Genomic DNA, 21,381 nt, shown 5'->3' on the forward strand with positions numbered 1-21,381 from the left:
GGGCAGCCGGCACGCGGCGAGACGACGCGAAACCCTCCATGAAACGCAAGCAACACCACAGCTTCGTACTGTAATTTATTGTCGTGGTTTGCAACACATCCTGCACATGCGGAGAGCCGCCACAGACAGCGGTGCACCAACACTCGTGCTTATCACGCTCCTTTTCACGTTTCCACCCTCTCCGCGAATACGAAATCTCACGGTTGTAAAACAGAGAACACCACTGCCAGACAGAGCAACGAGCACTCGGGGAGGGATCGGAAGAGGAATAACCTGCCAAAGACTCATCTGACACTGATTTTTCCCGTTTGACATTCAAAATACAGGCATTTTCCCACGGGCTCATTTCTTGGTGGCATCCTCACTTGCATTGAGTTTTGCAATGACTGAAGTGCCCATAAATCCTGCTTTGTTTTCCAAGCTCGTGGAGCTTGACCATTGATAAGACAGTTGCAAAACATGACAGAGGGGACGACGTCTCGTATTGATTTCCTTCCAAGCGGCGCTCGCTTTCCTCTAGCTGTCGGCTTCTTCAATCCCGTTGGGAAACACTCGCGGCACGTGGATAGAAAATATTCTTCTTCTTTTTATTTTTTTAAATACCTGGCAAAGCTAAACTTGGAATCAGAGTCATACAATAAGTTGCACAACAGCCAGAATATCCATTTTACGTAGGAAACTATGTAGTACAAAATATTTTCTATAGCACAATATATTTATTAACTGTGTGATCCGTATTTACAGGGTCTATAAGGCTATGTGGAACGATATAAAAGTTTGAACTATACAACAGCTCCTTTAAACAGGCCGCATACAATCAGCATGTCCGACGTGGTCAGAAGATAATCCTCCAGACCGTCCCCTTCCCCCTCCTCTCCAAAACCCATCAAGAGATGTGAAAAAGTATTTTGAGAGATAGCTTCGTTAAAAAAAAGAATATTGATAATAATAATAATACTCTCAGCTGCTTGACCCGAGCCAGCAGTGCCTGGGGGAGAGCACGTTGCTATGACACGAGTCCCAGGCGGACCCGGGAAGGGAAATACTTGATGCTGCTCATCACAGCGCCCTGCCCCGTGCACGGCTACGACACCCGGCTCCGGGCAGACAGGTGGCTCACCATGTCCACCTGAAGCCAGGCAGGAAGGGGGCACCTTAGACACTTAACCGGCTCGAGGAAGCCCGAGTTTTCATAGGCAGCAACCCACTGCGTCAGGCTATCTGCCTATGAAAGCTTACCTCTGAAGCAGTTTGCTTCCAAGGTGCTGCCCTACCCTGGCCTCTTCCTTGCTTGGCCACGTCCATCTGGGGCAACAGAGGACTTGGAAGCTGGTGCACGTGCACCCAATTCAGGCCCGTGGTAAAAGGTCACCGCTCCGCGGAGGATGGAAAGGGCAGGTCTTGCTTGGACGCAGGCAAACTAAGCCCGCAGCATGCTCCCGGGGTGGCCCGACGAGACCAGCAGAGCCGTGGCTGGCCCCTGCCTTGCCACGCCGCGGACGGGGTGGCTTTGGCCAGTGGTGCACGTCCCTGGGGAGGGGCAGGCTGCAAATGCCCTTTCCTAACCGGACAGAGCTGGCCCGCCCGTGCTTCTCCGTCCCCCGTCCCCGCAGACGCCCGGTACCTGCGACACGGGCTAGCGGAGCCGAGTCCCTACGCAATGATCCAGGGCATGGGGAGAGGGGACTGCCACGGCCCCTCCCGTTAAACAGCGGGTGCGACAGCGACCCCGGATGGAGCGGTCCGTCCGACGGGAGGACACACACGAGGGTTTTCAAGGCAGTGAAGAGCACCGGTGGGATTCCCAACTGGCCACGTCCCCGACTAGCTAGCGCCCCTCGACGCCCGTCTCTCCCGTCTACTCTGCATGCAGGATCGCTCGGCAAGAACGTTTCCCTCCTGACAGCTGTTTGGTGTTCGTCTCTCACGATGAACCCGCGCACAAATCTCACAAGGGTCGCCGGTGTTGTCAGCTACCCTCTTTCCCTCTCGAGGCTCCGGGCGTTATCCCGTGCCCGAAGCATCTGGTCGCAGCCCGGATTAAAGGTGAGCTCGGTTCAGCGGGCTTCAGCATCAGCCCGACGGGGGAAGGCATTCGCACGGTAACGAGGGACAAAACGAGACTGACCAGGCTTAGCTCTCACCGCGCCGGCCCTTCTGGCCTCATCTGAAGGAAACGCGGTTCAGTAAGCAAGCAGGGAGCCCTTCCCACGAGGACAGCCGCTGGGGACAGACCAGCAATCACCTTTCACCACCTTTCACAAAACGCTGTGCCGAACCCAGGCCAGTCGCTCTGCCCCCGAGACGAGAGCCCCTGCTCCATCCGACACGGATCAACGCGTTCACTGCAAAATGCACTGCCAGCATCGCAGAGCGGTGACAGGGGACGAAGATCGCAGCTGGCTTGGGCTCCTCGCGCTGCAGGCAGTACTTGCCTTGCCCCTGCTTTGCCTTCGAAAGACCTCAGCCCCCGCTCCGTTACAGTCCTTTACGGGCATCCGCCGCAACAGCGGAATAGTCTACAAATTAAAGGCAAAAACGCAAAGTGCAGCAACAGAAACGTCACGATGAAACCACTGCTGCGTCTGGAGAAGACGCCGGAGCAAGCCTGCAAACAAGCGTTTCTGAGTCCATCGCCGGCCGTTTCTGACCTCAAATGTGTCTGGTAGCTTCCCAGCAACGAGTGGGGGAACCAAAAATATGGCAGAGAGTAAAACTGTGTGTTTGTTCAAGCAACAAGCTTCTTTTTTCTTTTTCTTCCTACACAACTGCGGTAAAAAAACAACAAAAAACCACGTTTCAAAGGCCAGAAAGCAGCAAGTGGGCATCTTTCTATACAGCAGATAAAACAAACCAGCAAGTCTGCCCTGGCTTGTAGGAAGCACAAAATTGTACAACGCGTAAAGGAGGGGAATTTGCCAAACTGAAAGGGAAGACACCTGCAACGGTCCAACAAATACGAAATGCAGAGGCAGTGCAAATCTGAGCACGAGCAGCATCGAGTCAGGGCAAAGATGCTCCTCATCCAGCTCAGAGGCACCAGCCTGATTTACATTCACTTCTTTCAAACACCCATCTACTGACGTGGGATGAGAAGCAGCGGTTGCAGGAGCGACCTGAACTGGAGAAGACAAAGCTCTCTCCGCTGGAGCTCGCGTACGCTACGGGGAGCGCGACCGCCCGCCTCTCCCCGTCCATCGCGCTTGAAAAACGAGCTCAAGCAGAGGAGAGTTAAATGACTCCGGAAATAAACTCCAAAAGTTATTCATTAAAAAACAACAAACCCCATACACGAAGAACATGCAGACAGCTAAGAGTTCATTCCTGCCTTAGATTAACAGCGAGGTGCAATCTGTGGCACGGCAGACCAAACAACCAAGGTGAGACATGTGATAAGCAGCATTTGAAATTAAAATGAAACTCTGCAAAAGCAGAGGCTTTTCGAGGGTGTCCTATTACGTATGTAATAATGAACGAGCCGCTAATATAATGTTATAGTACACGAGGGGAACGTGGAGAGCAGGAAGTAGCCATTAAGTCATACGTGGTACAAAGAAATGAGAGATCAGAAAAACACACTTTCCCGTTCAACCACATTCTAAAGATTTCTTTTTTAATCAGACATGTTTCAGATTAAACATTTCTCAGCAGTTATTCAACCACTCAGTACAGTAAATTTCAGTGCATTGTCCAAGCAGAAGTGGAAACGCATACATATTCAAAGGGCTCTGACAATATCCAATCACAATCCCCCTGTTTCCCAGCATGCACAGCAAACCCTGCAGCTACCGACCCCAAGAATTCGTGGCTTTTGTCTGGTGACATCAGGGAGCGTCAGACGAAGCGCGCCGCCTGGCATTAAAGGGACGCCGCCGACCCGCTGACTCCCGACGTCCCGCTCCCGCGCCGCCCAAGCGCTCTTGGGACGAGGTGGAACGTACCCGGGCTTCAAACGCTTCTCGAGAAAAAAGGCACCCAACACGCTTAGTGCAGGGCAACTAAAAAAACCCCATAAAAAACCCCAACCGAGGTGCTGCCGTCACCTGCAGAAACCCTGCCGCTAATTAAATCCCGCTCCAGTCGTACGTGCCAACACCTGCGTGCGGCTGCCAAGACGTGGGGGCGTTGCATTAAGAACAGAAGCGCACGCACCTTGCTTCAGAGAGCGCCTTGTCCAAACTGAAACCGGGGCTCGCACACTCAAACGACAGGCAGGGAACGGACACGGCTCTTTAAAATCACTGCACAGCGGCCCTCTAACAACCGCACTCGACGGGAGCCGCGCTCCCTTCCCGGGGCAGGGGAGGGGGAGGTTTGAACCCACCTCTGCACAGGATGGCGGGAGGTGGGGGGCTCCGCTTGCCCGCAACGTCAGCGAGAGGCTGCCGACCTGCATCAGAGGTGGCTGCAAAAGCAGTGCCTCTAGCATCGCTGCCTCTGGACGCGAAGCAGGGCAAAGCACCGAGCAAAGATGGTTACTCTGCTACGGAAAAATACCGGCTTGCACTCCTATCACACGTGGGCTCTTGCAGCCGGGACTGTAGCTTGGAAAGGGAGAAGGGGGCATTGGACTGGTCTCGCCCCGAGGTTTGCTGAAGTCGCCTCGCTGGTGACTTCTCAAGGACGAGACTTGGCACGTGGTTTATGGCAGCGGAAGCTGGAGCTAGCAGACAGGGTGCGCCCCTTCGGTTCACCGTGGAGGGCCACGGCCATCGAGCTGCCGAGAGCGGGGCCGCGCAAGAGGATCACGTGTGCGAGTGGTGGTGCAAGACTGTTCAGATCCGAACCGGTCAGCTGGACATAAGGACTGCAGTGCAGTTTACAGCAAACGTGATGCTTTCCGCCTGCCACGCCACCGTGGTGGCTTGCCCCGGATGGCTGCGCTGGCGGGCCTGCTCCAGGGCTCTGCCGCACCGGGTTACAAAAGCAGCCGAAAGAAGAGCTCTGGGCGACCTGGATTCACTTCTCCTGCCCCGGTCACCTACTTCCTCTGCTGGAGTTAGGGGGAGGCTCCCTTGAAAGGGGAGCTTTCCCCTTTTACAGGTAATTTTAAGGGTTTTCTGAAAAGAGCACTTATCGGGGGCAGATAAAATAAGAGAGATTTTAAAATGCAGCCTCCATTTAAAATGAAATTTTTAAACGGACGTCCTGGTTAAAAAATAATAATAATAATCATCATCATCTTACAAGTTAGCAGAATCTGTATCCAAAGACACCCAAACACGTGTGGTACGAGGGACATCTCCGAACTCGTGCGTTGTGATGTTAGTATTACCGACAGTGCTAATGTAACCACCGCTTGGTCTTACCAAAAATAAAGTGTTTAGTTCATCTGAAAAACGGGAGACTGACTCGAGGTTATCCCACACGAGCATCATAAAAATAAAAACCTACAACTGATTATTTACAGAATAAGCAATAAAAATATCAAGTGGGACAACCTGAGCTGCTTCTAGAGTGACATTCAGCTATAATCGGGAACCCTGATATGGATAAGACTAGACATCCTTCCTCTTCCCTCCTATTTAATAGTAAAAAAAATATTTACATCTATTTTTTTTTAAAGAGAATTGGTTGACATTATTGCTTTATCCCTCCTATGAATGACATTCGAATGAAACGACTACACTACATGCTGACAGAATATATAACCCCACTTAAAAGAAAGAAAAAATTAACCTTTTGTTCTAGCTACAAATAATATTGATCTTCCAGACCAGCAGATTATACATACGTATAAGCCAATCAGCCCATCAAAAACACATTTTACAAAACAAAAACAAAGAGAAAAAAAAGAAAAAATCAGTCAAGTTTCCTTTTTCGATATGGCAGTAAACAGGATTTGTTCTCTTCCACGCACTTCATTCTACACAGGAACTACTATTAGTTCACAAGAAAGAAAATGGATTAAAAATGTCATTTTCATAAGCAAATACAAACCCAGCCTTACACGCCGCGTGCCCCCCGCAACTCCCATCTCCGAGCTGCTGAACGCATCGGCGGACGCGTCGTCTTTGTTCGAGACGAGGGGCCACGCGCATCTCACGTGCAGCGTGTCCTAAATCACGCGTCGCACCCTGGCAAGACCTCCTGAAGTGCTAACTACCCCCGCCCTGGCGCTTGCTTCGGGTGGCTCGAAAGTGACTCTCCTCCCACGCCGGGTAAGACACAGCTTTGTATTTGACTATGAAAGTTAAGCAGCTTTCTCCACAAAAACGGGAAGGCACCATGCACATAGCAGTCGAGGCAGGAAGCAAACAGCAGCAGCACAATGTGTGAATTTTAGGTTCAGATGAGTTAAGGCTTCTGTTAAATTTCTCTCTCTTTTCCTGGTCATAATCGGTATCTGGGGGGAGAAAGAAAACCAGAAGCTGTTGGATCAGCTGCACCGTGACATTGTAAATTCATCAATTAGCCAACCCCACCACCCTCTGGACTGCCAAGATTTTAAATGAGCTGAACCCTCATTTCCGGCACTGCAGATGCAAGCCACTGTACGGTACTGAACTGGAGAGGCCATCAGCTGCCCGGTGACAAACCCACTCCTGCTTCGTTGCAGGAGTCAAAGTTTCGTTACAAAATCAGCAGCGCAGTGGTGTTAGTGCTATCCCAGCAGAGCTGCCTGGCAAGAAATTCAGAGCGTCTTCATCTGGACTAGCAAAAACTGCAAAGCAGGAAGGCCAGGTGAGATGTGCATCATCTGTGCAGTCAATTGGGTGGTTTCTCTCTTGGCTAGAAATGTCTATGGCATTTCTCCGGCAGGCTTGCAGAGCTGGTGTCGAGGTGTTTTCTGACCAGGGCTGTCAGCTTTATGGACCTCACACACTGCAGACACATCGCTGGTGCCCGGCCAAGTGCTTCCAGCGAGCGCTTGCCCACGACGGCCCGAGACAACACTGCTCTGGGCAGGGAATACCCACGCTGATAAGCTGCCAGGTCCGAAAGAAAGAGCGCAGCGCTTCCTTCCTGGGCTAGCAACCCCCCTGGCTGAGAAGACCAGAGAGCGGGGAGACCCACACCCCACACAGCCGCTCCCTGCCCGTGCCGGGAAGTTACCTTCTCAGACCTGATTCTCATAATGGCTCTGCCTTTTCTTTGACTTCAGCTCTTTCAGCCACTGAGGAGACATCTCTTCAGACCTGAGAAAGAAAAAATACGCTTTACTCTTCAATGACAATACCTCGTGGAAGCTGCTTCCCGCACCTGGGCGGCTCTCACCTGTCCTCCCTCTCGGCGCTGGAGGGCAGCACTCGGCTCCCAGGAGCTCCTGGCTGGAACTGGGGCTTCGGGGATTTCGACAGCTGAGCTGAACCCGTTTCACCGGGGCTCTCAGGCTCTTGCCTTCTCCGCAGCTGAGCCTGGGAAGAAGTTTATTAAAAAGCAGCTTTCAAATTTGCTTAGAGAACAAGCCGATCGCTTGAATCATTTATGAAGCAGCGGAAACCCGAGTCTGAAATTCATAAGAGACGGTACCCCCTCATAATGGAAACGCAGTCAGCTTGAACCGTCTGGGAAACATCTAGGAAATACAGTCACTATCATGAGTTACGTCTCATTTTAACTCCCACTCCTTCCACCAAAGTATAAATGAATGGCCTGCGAGCGAAAGAGGTGCTTGTGACACGTCTGTGCATTTTGTGCCCATCTAAGAGACCCGCATTTGTTGCCTGTGCACCGGGTATCGCACGACCGCCCCTTCTGGCCCTAGCGCTCGCTCCGGACAGCACCGGGTCCTTGCCACTCGGTCCCGGGTTGCTCTGGAGGGCTCGGCCCACGCTCACCTTGAGCACCGAGGGGTCCATGCCTGGAAACACAGGAAGCCTCTGAGGATGTGCAGCTGGTGATCTCTCAGGTCGGTGAATTTTTTCTTCCTCATCAGATGCTTCTTGCTTTGCAGACTTCTCTTCTAACAACAAATGCAAGGGACCAGATGTCACTTCACACCAGACACATTAAAACAGGAACCAAGCAAGCAGTCGGCAGCCTCCTCGCCCACACCTCTCTCCCCCCGTAACAGCACACGCCGCGTAATCCTGCGATGCAGACGGACCATCGGCAGAAAGGGGTGGTTTGAGCGGATACGATTTAGCCAAAAGCAGCGGTTGCTTTTTAACGTTAAGATTTCTGATGCAGCCTAAGCCCCGAGACCCCCTCTAATTTGTTTATTTAGTTTGATCACTAACGACCTGGGTCAGTGCAGCTAGTTACTTCTCACATAAGACTGGGAGGTGACGGTCACTGGGAAACATCCAGCTGCCTTCCTCCCTCAGCGAGCATCAGGAGGAGCGAGTTGGTTCTTGTGCTCTTTCCCCCCCATCTATTGAGCCTCCGGGCACTGCAGAGCTGGCTGGCCCCCATGATAACCAGAAAGCAATCAGCAGCTCTAGCCCCAGCAACTCCTCCCCGTCTGGGAATACCTGCAACTACCTCGGCACAGCTACAGCACGCATCGCTATGTGCCAGAGCGCTGGGCTGGTTGCAGGTTCATAGATTCATAGATGTTAGGGTCGGAAGGGACCTCAGTAGATCATCGAGTCCGACCCCCTGCATAAGCAGGAAAGAGTGCTGGGTCTAGATGACCCCAGCTAGATGCTCATCTAACCCCTCTTGAAGACCCCCAGGGTAGGGGAGAGCACCACCTCCCTTGGGAGCCCGTTCCAGACCTTGGCCACTCGAACTGGGAAGAAGTTCTTCCTAATGTCCAGTCTAAATCTGCTCTCTGCTAGCTTGTGGCCATTGTTTCTTGTAACCCCCGGGGGCGCCTTGGTGAATAAATCCTCACCAATTCCCTTCTGTGCCCCCGTGATGAACTTATAGGCGGCCACAAGGTCACCTCTCAACCTTCTCTTGCGGAAGCTGAAAAGGTCCAGGTTCTCTAGTCTCTCCTCGTAGGGTTTGGTCTGCAGGCCCTCAACCATACGAGTGGCCCTTCTCTGGACCCTCTCCAGGTTATCCGCATCCCTCTTGAAGTGCGACGCCCAGAATTGCACGCAGTACTCCAACTGCGGTCTGACTCCAGCGCCCGATAGAGGGGAAGTATCACCTCCCTGGACCTATTCGTCATGCATCTGCTGATGCACGATAAAGTGCCATTGGCTTTTCTGATGGCTTCGTCACACTGCCGACTCATGTTCATCTTGGAGTCCACTAGGACTCCAAGATCCCTTTCCACCTCTGTGCCACCCAGCAGGTCATTCCCTAGGCTGTAGGTGTGCTGGACATTTTTCCTCCCTAGGTGCAGCACTTTGCATTTCTCCTTGTTGAACTGCATCCTATTGTTTTCTGCCCACTTGTCCAACCTGTCCAGGTCTGCCTGCAGCTGTTCCCTGCCCTCCGGCGTGTCCACTTCTCCCCATAGCTTTGTGTCATCTGCAAACTTGGACAGAGTACATTTGACTCCCTCGTCCAAGTCGCTGATGAAGACATTAAAGAGTATCGGTCCAAGGACCGAGCCCTGCAGGACCCCACTGCCCACATCCTTCCAGGTCGAAGCCGACCCATCCACCACGACTCTCTGGGTGCGACCCTCTAGCCAATTCGCCACCCACCGGACTGTGTAGTCATCCACGTCACAGCCTCTTAACTTGTTCACCAGTATGGGGTGGGATACCGTATCGAAGGCCTTCCTGAAGTCTAAGTATACGACATCCACCCCTCCTCCTGTGTCCAGGCGTTTCGTAACCTGGTCATAGAAAGAGACTAGATTGGTCAGGCACGATCTGCCTGCCACGAACCCGTGCTGATTTCCCCTCAGCATAATTTGTCCTGCTGGGCTCTCACAAATGTGAACCTTGATAATTTTTTCAAAGACTTTGCCAAGGATGGAGGTGAGATTGATGGTGTGCGAGCTGAGCCGTTTGTTCCCTCGTGGGAGACAGGAACTTTTCCAAAAGCTGGCCGGCTGCTTCGCCCCGCTCCCAGGACCATCAAGGGGGGTTGGAAGGGGATGATTTAGAAACATTTTTGACAGGCTGGATGGAGATGTGGACTTAGCGTCGATGAGCTCCTTTTAATCCTTTCAGCGCTAACAACAGCCCTTTTGCAGGGGGAAGGGCCGACGCGCTGCTCCGTGGCAGCAGGTCTTTAAGGCAGCGATCCCCAAGCTGTGCGGGGCCACAGACAACCATACTAAGCAGGTAACGTGCTGCATGTGCTTTTCTCCGCTCCATTTTAAATTTGCTGTGGCCGTGAGCAATTTCTAAGGGTCTCACGGGCAACATGTGCCTAAGCATGGGGACTTGGAGGCACACGCAGAACCTGAACAGCTATCACAGCTCCTATGAATTCACACTGATGGTTATATATTGAGAAACAAGCTGCAAGGAAAGGCACCCACAGAGCCAGGGGCTCGGGTGTCTCCGTTATGCTAAATTAAGGAAATATTTTAGGAAAGGTTTGAAAATGCAACATAAAAAAAAAAAATTTTTAAATCTCGATTCCAGGAACAACGTGGTTTGCGAAGGAGCCCGCAGCACCCTGCCCTAAGCAGCTGTTTCTGGGTCTGGCCTCTCACCTGCACAGAAGTTCAGAAAGCAGTTATCTTGTAGGAAATACACTGTAGATGAAACAGTAAATCCCCGCACTTCAGTTATTTTAACTCGACGAACTACAAACGTGCTGCACAACTGATGTCTCGACTGCGGGAGTTTTAGCATGGACTCCAGCGCTAGAATTTATTTAACAGCGACGTTTGGAGAACAAGGTTAAAAAAGCAAAGAGCAAATCGCTCTGCTAAAAGCTAAAAGGGAAATGAGCTTTTGCTGCCCTTGAGTTTTTCTCACTGAAAAAAACCCCCCAGCCATGTAAGATTGCTGGCTCAAGGTGATTTTTGTGCACTAGTCATCAAAAAAGCTGAGCAAATCTATGGAACAGAAGAGCGTGCTATTAAAGAGACCTGTTCTAACTCTCACAGCTAGGACCCCATTCAGCCACGCACCACCAGACCTCATACAGCGGAGCAGAGGCCAAGTTTAATGCAAGTCTCTCATCTAGGTGACTTCAGATCCCACACTCCACTGAAGTCATGAGACTTGTGCTCCCAAGTGACTTGATAGCATGTTTGAAAAATCCCACCCGTTATCCCTCCAGCAGGGAGCAGGGAGGAAGGGGCTGCTGGAATTGCAGCCATAAACCCGTCCTATGCGGCGTGGTCTGCCACAGGCAGAGACTCTGCACCGCAGCCCTCCTTCGCCCACGCTGCCCGGCTGCCCAGGGCTCCACGGACCAGCCCGGCATGGCGCAGGGACCCATCGCCCACCGGGTGGGGGGCAGCGGGGGAGAGGGTGTCGAAAGAAGGAAGGGCAATAACTGATGTAGAAGACCAGGAGAGTTAAACAGAGAGGAAAAAAGGTCACGTTCGTAGTGAAATAGTAGCACAATGGGCAGGAATCCCGTCCGCACGGCCCAGGCGACAAGGGCTGAGGACTCGGCAGGCTGCCCACGTACCTGTGGAGTCTTTGAACATCCACGCGCTGTCAGTCTCGTCCGTCGCAGCGCGCCTGCTCTCCGACTCCATCCCGCTGCTTCTCCTGCGAGCGTAGGAGACGGGGGCCCGGCGGTGCCTCTTCTTGCTGAGCTGCACGCGGGTTTTCAGCACGCTGGAATCCAGGACAGCGGTTTGCTTTAAAGAAAAATAGTACCCATGAGGGTGTTTTCGATTTGCCCGGATACAGAGCACAGATCCATAAACATCTTGGGAGTCTTTTTAAAGCATAAGCCTATTTCCATGTCATTAAGAATGTGTGTGTTCGTTAGCATTATTGTTGTTATTTTAAACTCAGATTAATTAACGGTCTATTCAGCTGGAAGGGTGAGACTGTACGACAGCAATGATTTTGAGAGAGTTATCTTGGGGCATGTCCGCGAGGGGCCAGCAGCGGGGATGATGCTCAGGGGCAACCAACACGGGTTCATTAGAGGCAGGTCCTGTCAGACCAACCCGGTGGCCTTCTACGACCAGGTCACAACATCCTTAGATGCAGGTGTTGCGACGGACATAGTCTTTCTGGACTTCAGGAAGGCCTTCGACACTATCTCCCACCCCATTCTCATTAAAAAACTAGGGGACTGTGGTGTTGAGACCTATACAGTCAGATGGGTCGCTAACTGGCTGGAGGGCCGCACCCAGAGAGTGGTGGTGGACGGGTCATTTTTGACCTGGAGGGATGTGGGTAGTGGGGTCCCCCAGGGCTCGGTGCTTGGGCCTGCACTATTCAACATCTTCATCAGTGACTTGGACGGGGGGTGAAAAGCACCTTGTTCAAATTTGCTGATGACACTAAGACATTGGGGGAAAGTGGGCACGCTAGCAGGGAGGAACGGGCTGCAATCGAACCTAGACAGGTGACAGGGGTGGACGGATGAGAACAGGATGGGTTTCAACACTGACAAGTGCAAGGTGCTGCACCTGGGGGGAAGAACCAGCAGCAGACATACAGGCTGGGGAACTCCCTTCTCGCCAGTGCAGAGGCAGAAAAGGATCTTGGAGTCATTACTGATGCCACAATGAGCACAGGCCGACAGTGTGGAGACGTGGTCAGCAAGGCCAACCGCACCTTGTCGTGCATCTACAGATGCATCTCGAGCAGGGCCAAGGAGGTGATCCTCCCCCTCTATGCGATGCTGGTCAGGCCGCAGCCGGAGTACTGTGTCCAGGTCTGGGCGCCGCACTTCAGGAGGGACATGGCCAGCATGGAGAGGGTCCAGAGGAGGCCACCCGCATGGTCAGGGGCAGCAGGGCAGGCCCTACGAGGAGAGGCTACAGGACCTGAACCTGTTCAGCCTCCACAAGAGAAGGCCTGTTACAAACTAGTCAGGGGGGACCAGCAGGCACTGGGGGAGTCCCTGTTCCCCCGAGCACTCCCAGGAGTGACTAGAAATAAGTCACAAGCTGGCAGAGGGTAGATTCAGACTAGACATCAGGAGGCGCTACTTCACTGTCAGGGCGGCTAGGATCTGGAACCAACTTCCAAGGAAGTGGTGCTCGCTTCTACCCTGGGGGTCTTCAAAAGGAGGCTAGATAATCATTCCTGCCACGGCAGGGGTCAGACTTGATGATCTGCTCAGGTCCCTTCCAACCCTACCAACTATGAAACGATACAGGCCTCCAGCGGTTTCCTAGGGGGACTGTTTTGTTCTGGGGGTCTGATCTACCAAATGGAGGCAGCGTTATTTTTCAATGAGCAAACTCTGAAGACCCGTGTGCTCTTCCTGGCTAATAGCGGCTGACAGCCCGTCAGAAGGCAGGGATTTACAGAACCAAAGAGCCTCTCCCTGGGACAGACTGCTGTAATCTCTCTGCTCCAAACCAAATCCTCCAAAATTTCAAGCGGTTTGCCCGCAACAAAGAGCCTACGAGCTAAATATCAGACCCTGGCAAAAAGCAGACGGTCAGCTCTTTTAGATAAGTCCCGCGCCATGCAGAGAGGCACGGTGAATAGAGAGCAAAGAGCAGGGCAGTTTCATTCTTCAGTTCTTTGCTGATTGTAACCGAGTCTCCCTCCCAAGCCCAATGCCTCCGTCCTTCTGGGAAAGCTTCTCTTTGCCAGGACATATTTTAAGACCAGTGTGCCTTGCAGGATTCACCATTCACCAAAATGCACCAGCCTGCCACGCTTTTACAGCCGTGCTTAGCAGCAATGCCTGCAGCTGCTAGGTAAGACGGTGACAGAGGCCTCAAGATCGCGTCCTACATCCCGACTCCGCTAGCAGTGATGTGCAGAGCAGCTGCACTGCAGGCTAGCACCGGGGCTGTCAGGCTTCATTTGGAAAGGCGAAGGAAGTGTTTGCCCCCCTTCATACATCGCCTGGCCAAGCCAGGGTGCCACTGCACTGGCACGTGAAGGGGATGAGGTGCACTGCAGGGTATCGTCGTGTACTCCACCGTCCCCACAGCCGCCAGCTCCACCACAAACGGGGGGCGGAGAAGCACGTAAGACCTGACAGCGAGCTTTCTCCAGTCCCTGCCGCCAGTTCAGTACTAGGAGAGCAAAGCAACTCCCACCCAAGAGAAACTAGTACGTCCCAGCTGCTGCACGCGGCGCGGACACGTGCACTGCTTGTGCGTGTGCTCCTACAAGGCAGTAAAGCCGAGCTAACTGTGGGTGACTAGAAGCCCTGGTATCTGCATGCCTGTGTCATTCAGGGGACCTTTGACTGCTCTTTAGAAATGTGATTTTTAAAAGCCTGCAGAAAGATATTCCTACTATAAATCAGCCAAACAGCATTAAAACCCAGCATCTGTAGCCTTTAAATCCACATTTCTCACAGTGCTAAGAGTACGAGCAATCTGTATCACTTAACTACACCGTCTCTGCAGTGTACGGTTTCCATTTCCTGAAGCCATTCAACTCCTCTGCTACAGCCCATCATCTTGGAAAAACGGGCAATTGAAGCGCAGCTTTAATAAAGCAACGGCAAGGCTGACACGTAATCGCTGCCCCTTCAGATTCTTTGGGTGAAATTAATTCCCGGAAACCCAGCGGTCAGAGGAGTTGGAACGACTTGGCTCTCGAAAGTATTTTGCACAGGAAGTTGGGCACCAAGTGGGAGCGGGTAAAAGGTGGTGCCCGGTGGAGCCAAGCGGGCAGAGGACGCTGATGAGCGTGCTCCTCACCGTGTGGGCTAGGTACCTAGGAATTACGACTTACATCGATGAAGGAGAAGTCCGCGCTTTTCTCATCGGGGTACAGGTCTGTGGGAGGCGCTCCGTCAGTGCCGTCGGTTGAATCCATGTCTGTGCTGGACTGGTCCAAGCTGGTGCTCCTTTGGTCTCTGGAGGAGGACTCTGGCTGGTCGATTGAAGAGGCTGGCTCCGTTTGAGATGAGAAAGACAGCCGGCTATTTGGGGCTTGCTTTCTGGTTGAAATGACATTGTTCTCTGAGGAAGGAGATTCAGGCACGAAGCTGCAAAACAAGAGGGCGACGCTTGTGAGGCAGCTGGATGCATGAAGACGTGCGAGAATACTTTTAGGCAGCAGCCTGAGGGACAGACAGACACACAGACACAGAGGCAGAGACCACCCGGTCCTGGAACCAGCGCGCAGCTTGAGGTCACGGGGACGTGTGCCGTGGCACACACCGAAGCCGAGTCCTCTTCCCCAAGCCCCAGGCCAGCGACGGGGGCAGAGAATAGCAGCAGAGTTACGGGGCCCTTGGCCAAGGTCCCACGCCTGCCCCACGGGACAGAGGGCTGGAGACCCAAAGTGCTTTCTGCAACAGGACAGCGGCCATGTAGGGCCCGGGCTCGGCACGGCCACAGCGGGTGGGCATCTCAGAGCAACGTCACACCGCACCTGCCGGGAGCCAAGCAGGCATGCGGAGGTGCGGCAGGCTAGCGGAGAGGATGCGAACCACCACCACTGCAAGGCCGCTGCACCCCCAATGGCCTCGCTCAAGGTACTGGATTTCCGCAGGGACGGGGGACACAGGAAAAGGAACATCTAAGTCAAGGCACAGGGTTTTGTATTCAGCAACAGTCACCTTCGCACCCACGTACACAAGCACCCGCACCCGCACGGACAGGCTCTGGGGAAACGACCACGCTGCCTGGAGAGCCCAGACAGGCTCCGCGTTAGATGCACAGAAGCCAAGGCCCCGATGCTTCGGGACCAGGGCACATCTGAAAGGAAAGCAAGGTCACCCCCTACCCACAGCCCCGCGGAGCAGCGTGGTAGTCACGACTGCGGGCAGGGTCTTATCGGGCGACTTGCTAGCCTCTCTCATCCTCTGCCAGGGGGAAAGCGTGTCTAGAGGAGGGTTTTGTTTGGAGCTATTTTACTATAATGCATGCGCCCTGCTGTCCATTCGTGTGTGAGAAGGCAATCTGCCCGCAGTGCCTTGTCCTGGGAGTGGAAGGTGGTCCGGTGGGAATCGTTCTGCTGTCCCGCCCGGCCCTTGCTCTGCCCAGGAGGCTCTTTGAAGGGCCCGCGCAGAGACGCGCGATGCCAACATCTCCCTGCTCAAAGACGAGCATAACGTTTCCAGAAGTGCAATGGGCTCCCGTGGTCTGGGGGTTCCCGGTTGTGCTGAACTACCCGAAGGAGGGGCTCACTTCCCATCCGCCCTGCCTCGGGAGCTCCCCTGCGACTGGGAGATGCGTCGATTAAGAAACGCTAAGTTTTGTGCGGTGCCTTCTCCCGTCTTTAGTTCGACCTCTGCAGAGAAACCCTGCCAGGCTGGTCCCCCACAGGCAGCCAGTGCTGGTTTCACCGCTGGAAAGGACCAAAGCAGCGGTGGGCTGGAAAGCAGCAGCCCCCGTTAGGAGACGACAGGAGGGGGGACTTGGTTAAAGGGATCCAGAAGCTGTTGTGGACCCTGTTAGCACACCTGGGGCCAACCTGGGCTACGCAGGGGGGTAGTGCAATGGTGTTACATGCTTGGGACCCTGCCGTTCGGCACTAGCTCAGGTGTCTGGGTCCTTTCACAGCAAAGCCCCGACACAGCACCCAAGGAGCAAGCCCTGAGACTAGAAGGGGATGCTCGCCCTTGGAGAAACGGCTGCTAACTCCATTCTCATCCTGCCCTGCGGCTCCTCTCCGTTGCGCTCACAGTTGGTTTTGCTTCTACATTATGAATGCTCGGCCTCCAAAGCAGCCGTTCCTCTAGAGAAGAGCCTCCCTGCTACATCCTAGGCGATGCAGAGAGAGACCCACCCAATGCAAAACACTGGATTAATTAAAATAAAACGAGGTGAAGTTCACCCGTCGAGCACCAGATGGCCCTACAGCCTCGAACTGGAGCCGCCAGGCCTTGCCAGCAGATCGCTTTCTGCCACATGTGCTTTAATAACAAGCACCGAGGTCTTCCAGGCCTGCTTCTCACCGCTGCAAGACATCAGCACGAGCATCTCCATCCTCTCTCCTGGCGCGCTAGGCAGAGGAAGGACTTAGGAGAGAGACGGGGGGCTCACGCTGGTCACTACCCCCCGCGGGACAACACGGGCTTGGCTCACGCTGCATGCGGCGGAGCAGCAGGCATTAAACACGCAGCTCCGTGGGAGGGACAAGGGGGGGTTGTGCAGGTTTTTATTAGCAAAGAGGTGGCTCTGATTGTAGCTGCGGGTAACAGAGGAGCATCCGTGGCTCAGTCGCTTCTTTTTGCAAGGATCCTTCAGTACTAAGTACCTGCTATTTTTAAAAGCCACGGATCTTAAGCTGTACAGATAGGATTATTGGCACACTTTTAAGGCAGCGGCATCCAGCCCTGACAGTGATGACGAGGTTGGAAGGAAAACACTCAGGATTTTGTTGCTGGGGGAAGCGCTGCGGCTATCGAGAGACAGGACGTGTATTAATTTCCAGGTCGACGACGGCTGGGGAGCTCTGCACAGAGTTTCCAGCATGTAAATGGAGGAAAAGCCTCTTGCCTCGCTCACTAGCAGCCCCCCAGGCAATTAAGCAGCCAACTAATGAGCTCCAAAGGGAACGTGGTCTGCTTTTCTTTATCCAAATGGGGGGCATCACTCCTTTGAGCATGTGCATGAACGCAGGGAGATAAGGAGTTGGCGACAGGGCCCCTTGAGCTACATTTTAGAGAGATCCATCCCAATTTGTACATCCTGGAAAGACCTGTGCTTTCTCATACCCCCGGACTGAAGCCGAGGCAGCGTGCGCAGCCTTTCAAACTGAAATTACTTTTAAGTCAGCAGTGCTAGAAAACACAGTTGCCCTCCTTGGATTTATACTAATTGGTGGCTTCCTCATCACAAACCTTTTAATGGATTCCCTTTTAGAGGCCTTGTACAATTATAGCATCATTATATCCTAAGCACGGTGGTGTAGCTAATCAATAAGAACATGACAAAGATAATTGAAGTATGAGACTCCATTACGCAGCGTCAATCCTTGCCGTCCCAAGAGCACGAGGCAAAGGAGCCAAGTCACAACAACTGCCGAAACAGAAGCAGAAGTCATCCCCTCGCCCCTCGGCACCAAGGGGTCCCGTCCACAGCGTCATGGGGACGGCAAGCTCTTTGGGCTAAAACCTGCACATCCCAGAGTTTGGGCCAACAATGTGCCGTCTGCACCTCTCGCAAAGAGCTCCTCCGAAAACTCAATCTGTCAGCTGTATAAATAAGTCATGCCGTGCGCACCCAAAGATGCACAAGGGGCGAGACACAAGAAGAAGTGCACCAATTCCAGTTCACCGTTTGCTTTCATGGTTAATTCTGAGTCGCAGTCAGATGGTGCTGAGGTGCTGTACGGATGGATGCATACGTTGTTGGTGTGAGGTTGTGCAACACCACCAGTGTCATTCAGGAGACATCCTGAACCCTGCTTTTCCCTTTAAGACCTCTGAAATGTACTGCAGGGCTCTCTGTATCTGTGCAGTGCAAAGAACCAGCCCCGTGTACCGCGAGCGCACTGAAGGACTGCGGTTACGGATGATAAAAGGCGAATGTGCAACTTGCTGTTCATGTATTACTTTCCATTTCTTTTCTAAATCTTTGTGACAGTCCCTCTCCTCCAGTTACCTGGAGAAGGACAGAGCTAAATGATCACCTGCCACACCGTCACAACACGGCAGTCCCATGATCTAACAACCAGCACGCTCTCTTACAGGAGACACAGAACCCGCCTCTCTGCAGACTTTTTTCATTTAAAAACAAGCCTGTTCTTTTTTACTATGGACTAGGACTGGGGGAGCGCACCAGAGAACAGAGGAAGATGGAAATAAAACCTTCTCTCTGTTTAAATAGAGGGGGGAATCAGACTCACCCCCAGACTGACCCATCCCTGCCTGCTCGAACAAGCTCCCTGCCGCAGCGCGCTGCAAGCGAGCACGAGACGTGCTCCTCTACTGCACTAACTCATGCAGCACTTCTGTTCTTGCAAAAAAGGCCCATCCATCAAGAGGGTCTTGTGCACCTTGTGGCTACATAGCCCCTGATTTTGCCTCGATAGTGCCACCTTGCCCCAGGACGGAGAGTCAGAATCTCAGCTTTCATTACAGAGGCCGTTGCTAGCTCTAAACGGTCAGAGACGGCCTCGAGACCAGGAACGGTGCATCTATCGACGCAGCCAGAGCCTCCAGATGACTAAAACACGACGAAAAGCTCTGGCCAGTGGACTCCGTGGCCCAGCAGCCACAGAAACTAGCCAGTGCAGTCTGCGTGGTGCTTGAGGTTGCTGCATCCCCCCCACGGCTGCTCTGCGGAGCAGAATGACCGACCCACGGGCGCTCGGGGCAGTCCCCGTGCAGCCCTGCACCTCCTGCCCCTTGCTCTAGGCTGGGAGGTCCCCAGGGCATGCCTCCCCAGCAATTGAGGTAGTTGCCAGCAGATGTCAGACGGGGGCAGGAATGTGGCTGGGAGGCTAGAGAGAGCCATCAAATCCCAGGCAGACAGCGAGAGTCAGCTGGAAGCTCCCAGGACGTTCAATACGTTTTTGCAAAGCAGAGAGCAGGTGTAAGCTTCCCAACGCAGCCAGCGCTGTGCAGGTGACCGTGCGCTCGCGGCTGCAGCACGCAAAGCACATTTAACATGCAGGAGAGCCAAGCACCACTGACACAACAAGGCCCAACAGGGCGGGTATGGATCAGGAGCACTAGCCCATAGGAAAATAACCCCAACCCAAAGGGAAGGCTGCAAACAGGGCTGGATCCAAACCAAACCTAGGGGGTGAAAAAAAGGCAGAGAACAATGAGACAAGGTAGTGATTGAAAGCTGAAGCATTTGCTCTTTCGGAGCGGGGAAGGTTCCTCTATCTAACGCACACCAGCTCGATTGTTCAGGCTGAAGTGGACAAACACCACCCTCGCTTTTCAATCCGGTTCAGAGAGTAGTTAACTCTCACCCTCACCTAATGCAGGGGCTTGTTAAACCAGCAGCAGCGATCACCCCCACCTCTCCCCTCCAGCCCCCACCGCAGCTTTAAAAAATCTAGAGAGTGGACAGAGGGCATAATGTAGCTTTAAATATCCCAAGCAAATTCCCATTTTAAAATTCATTATTGCAAAGTCGGCTCCCGTGCTATTCAGGTGCTGCGTCCTGAGGTCAGGCCCCGGTGCTCCCACTGCAATGGATAACGGAGGCCAACCCACGGCACGCAGGCAGATGCCTGGCGGCCCTACGATCCCATTAGGACATTCCCCTTTACACCTTGCTCTGTTTAATATTTTCTGCTGGGAAAACAAAACCTCCAAGGCTCGGGGCCTGTCTAACCAAGAGAGAAAAGGTCACCTTAAAAATGCCAGCGCAGGCGAACCCCCACGGCTGCAGTCCAGCTTTGGTATAAGCGTGCAAGCGCTCTTGCCTGTGCATCCGACAGGGATGTTGCTTTGTGGCTGGAAACGGATGTCACTGAAAGGGCGGCTATAAAACACTCAATGAAAGTTTCACCTGCTGAAGAGCTTTAGATGTTGGCATATCATTTAGTCAGCCCATCAGAGCTTCTCAACCATAAAGCACGCCCGCCTTAGCAAGCAATAAAATATTTATACTGCGCATCTCCCAAAAGAAAACGCAGTCTGAGCACGAGCGACAGGAGAGCGACCAGCAGGTTTCAGCTAGGAGGACATAAAGGAAATTCAGAATTGAAGCCGTCGTGGCCACGCTCTGCTGAAGAGTTTGGTTCTGGCGCAGCCTGGCCCGAGGCCGGGGCAATGCCTGAGCCCGAGCAGGCACCTGAAGGAGCTTCTCGCTCAGTGGAGCCCAATGGTATTAAAATGAAATGCTGATGGTGATGAGTATCTTCAGCCTCTATCTGGCTGGCGAGCAACTAAACTATAACCGTACTACTTTACTTACGGTAAGCTAAGACTGGGAACACCTTATCACAGCACATGCAGTGACCAGGACTCAAATTAAGTGCTGGAACGGCTCGCCGCATTGCTGTTTAGGATTCGCTGTGGCTTTTGCAAGCAGGTTTTGACCATCACCTTATGTTGCAGCTTGGCTATCTAGACAGGTGTGGGTCTGGTACCAGAACTTACACTAAAAGCTGGGAGGAAAAATCTAGTGTGCAAGTGCCTTGTGTAACCACCTTTGTCCACCAGAAAAAGGAAATCCGTTTTTAGGAGAGGAAAACTTCATAAAACCATCATCTGCCGCAGGAAAGCGGACATCCCAAACCTGTGCCGCCACCCCCGAACCTGCAGGCCACGTTCTGGTTACAGTCAGGGAAGTGAGGGCACAAGACAGGCAACACACCCGTTCCCTACGAGAACAAATGTGCTCGGTTTACGGGACAAGGTGACTCGCTGCAATGTTACCTTCAGTTAGCAGCTACAAGCAACGACTAGATCCGAGTCTGGCACACGCACCGACAGAACTGTTGATTTACTTCCCGTGGCGTGTGCATTACTTACATAATGCCGACAGCGAACGAGCCAGGAGAAACAGCTCTAATTTCAGCCCCAGCTGCAGCTTGCAGGGCTAACGGC

The 21,381-nt window shown here is 53.1% G+C and overlaps 1 protein-coding gene across 4 annotated transcripts in view; it reads right to left on the reverse strand.

The window, feature by feature from the left end:
• Nucleotides 1–3,592: 3,592 nt before the first annotated feature.
• Nucleotides 3,593–21,381, reverse strand: part of KIAA1671 (KIAA1671 ortholog) — a 115,178-nt gene continuing 97,389 nt past the window's right edge. For all 4 annotated transcript variants that reach the window (XM_014594789.3, XM_059713332.1, XM_059713333.1 and 1 more), the window contains 6 exons: nt 14,649–14,904; nt 11,446–11,620; nt 7,782–7,906; nt 7,219–7,358; nt 7,057–7,139; nt 3,593–6,346 (listed from right to left, as the gene is read on the reverse strand). In XM_014594789.3, the coding sequence (XP_014450275.3) occupies nt 7,061–7,139; nt 7,219–7,358; nt 7,782–7,906; nt 11,446–11,620; nt 14,649–14,904 (775 nt within the window). In that variant the 3' untranslated portion in view covers nt 3,593–6,346; nt 7,057–7,060. The remainder of the gene's footprint in view (nt 6,347–7,056; nt 7,140–7,218; nt 7,359–7,781; nt 7,907–11,445; nt 11,621–14,648; nt 14,905–21,381) is intronic.

The sequence above is a fragment of the Alligator mississippiensis genome, chromosome 10 (genome assembly GCF_030867095.1).
Source record: "Alligator mississippiensis isolate rAllMis1 chromosome 10, rAllMis1, whole genome shotgun sequence".
NCBI lineage: Eukaryota > Metazoa > Chordata > Crocodylia > Alligatoridae > Alligator > Alligator mississippiensis.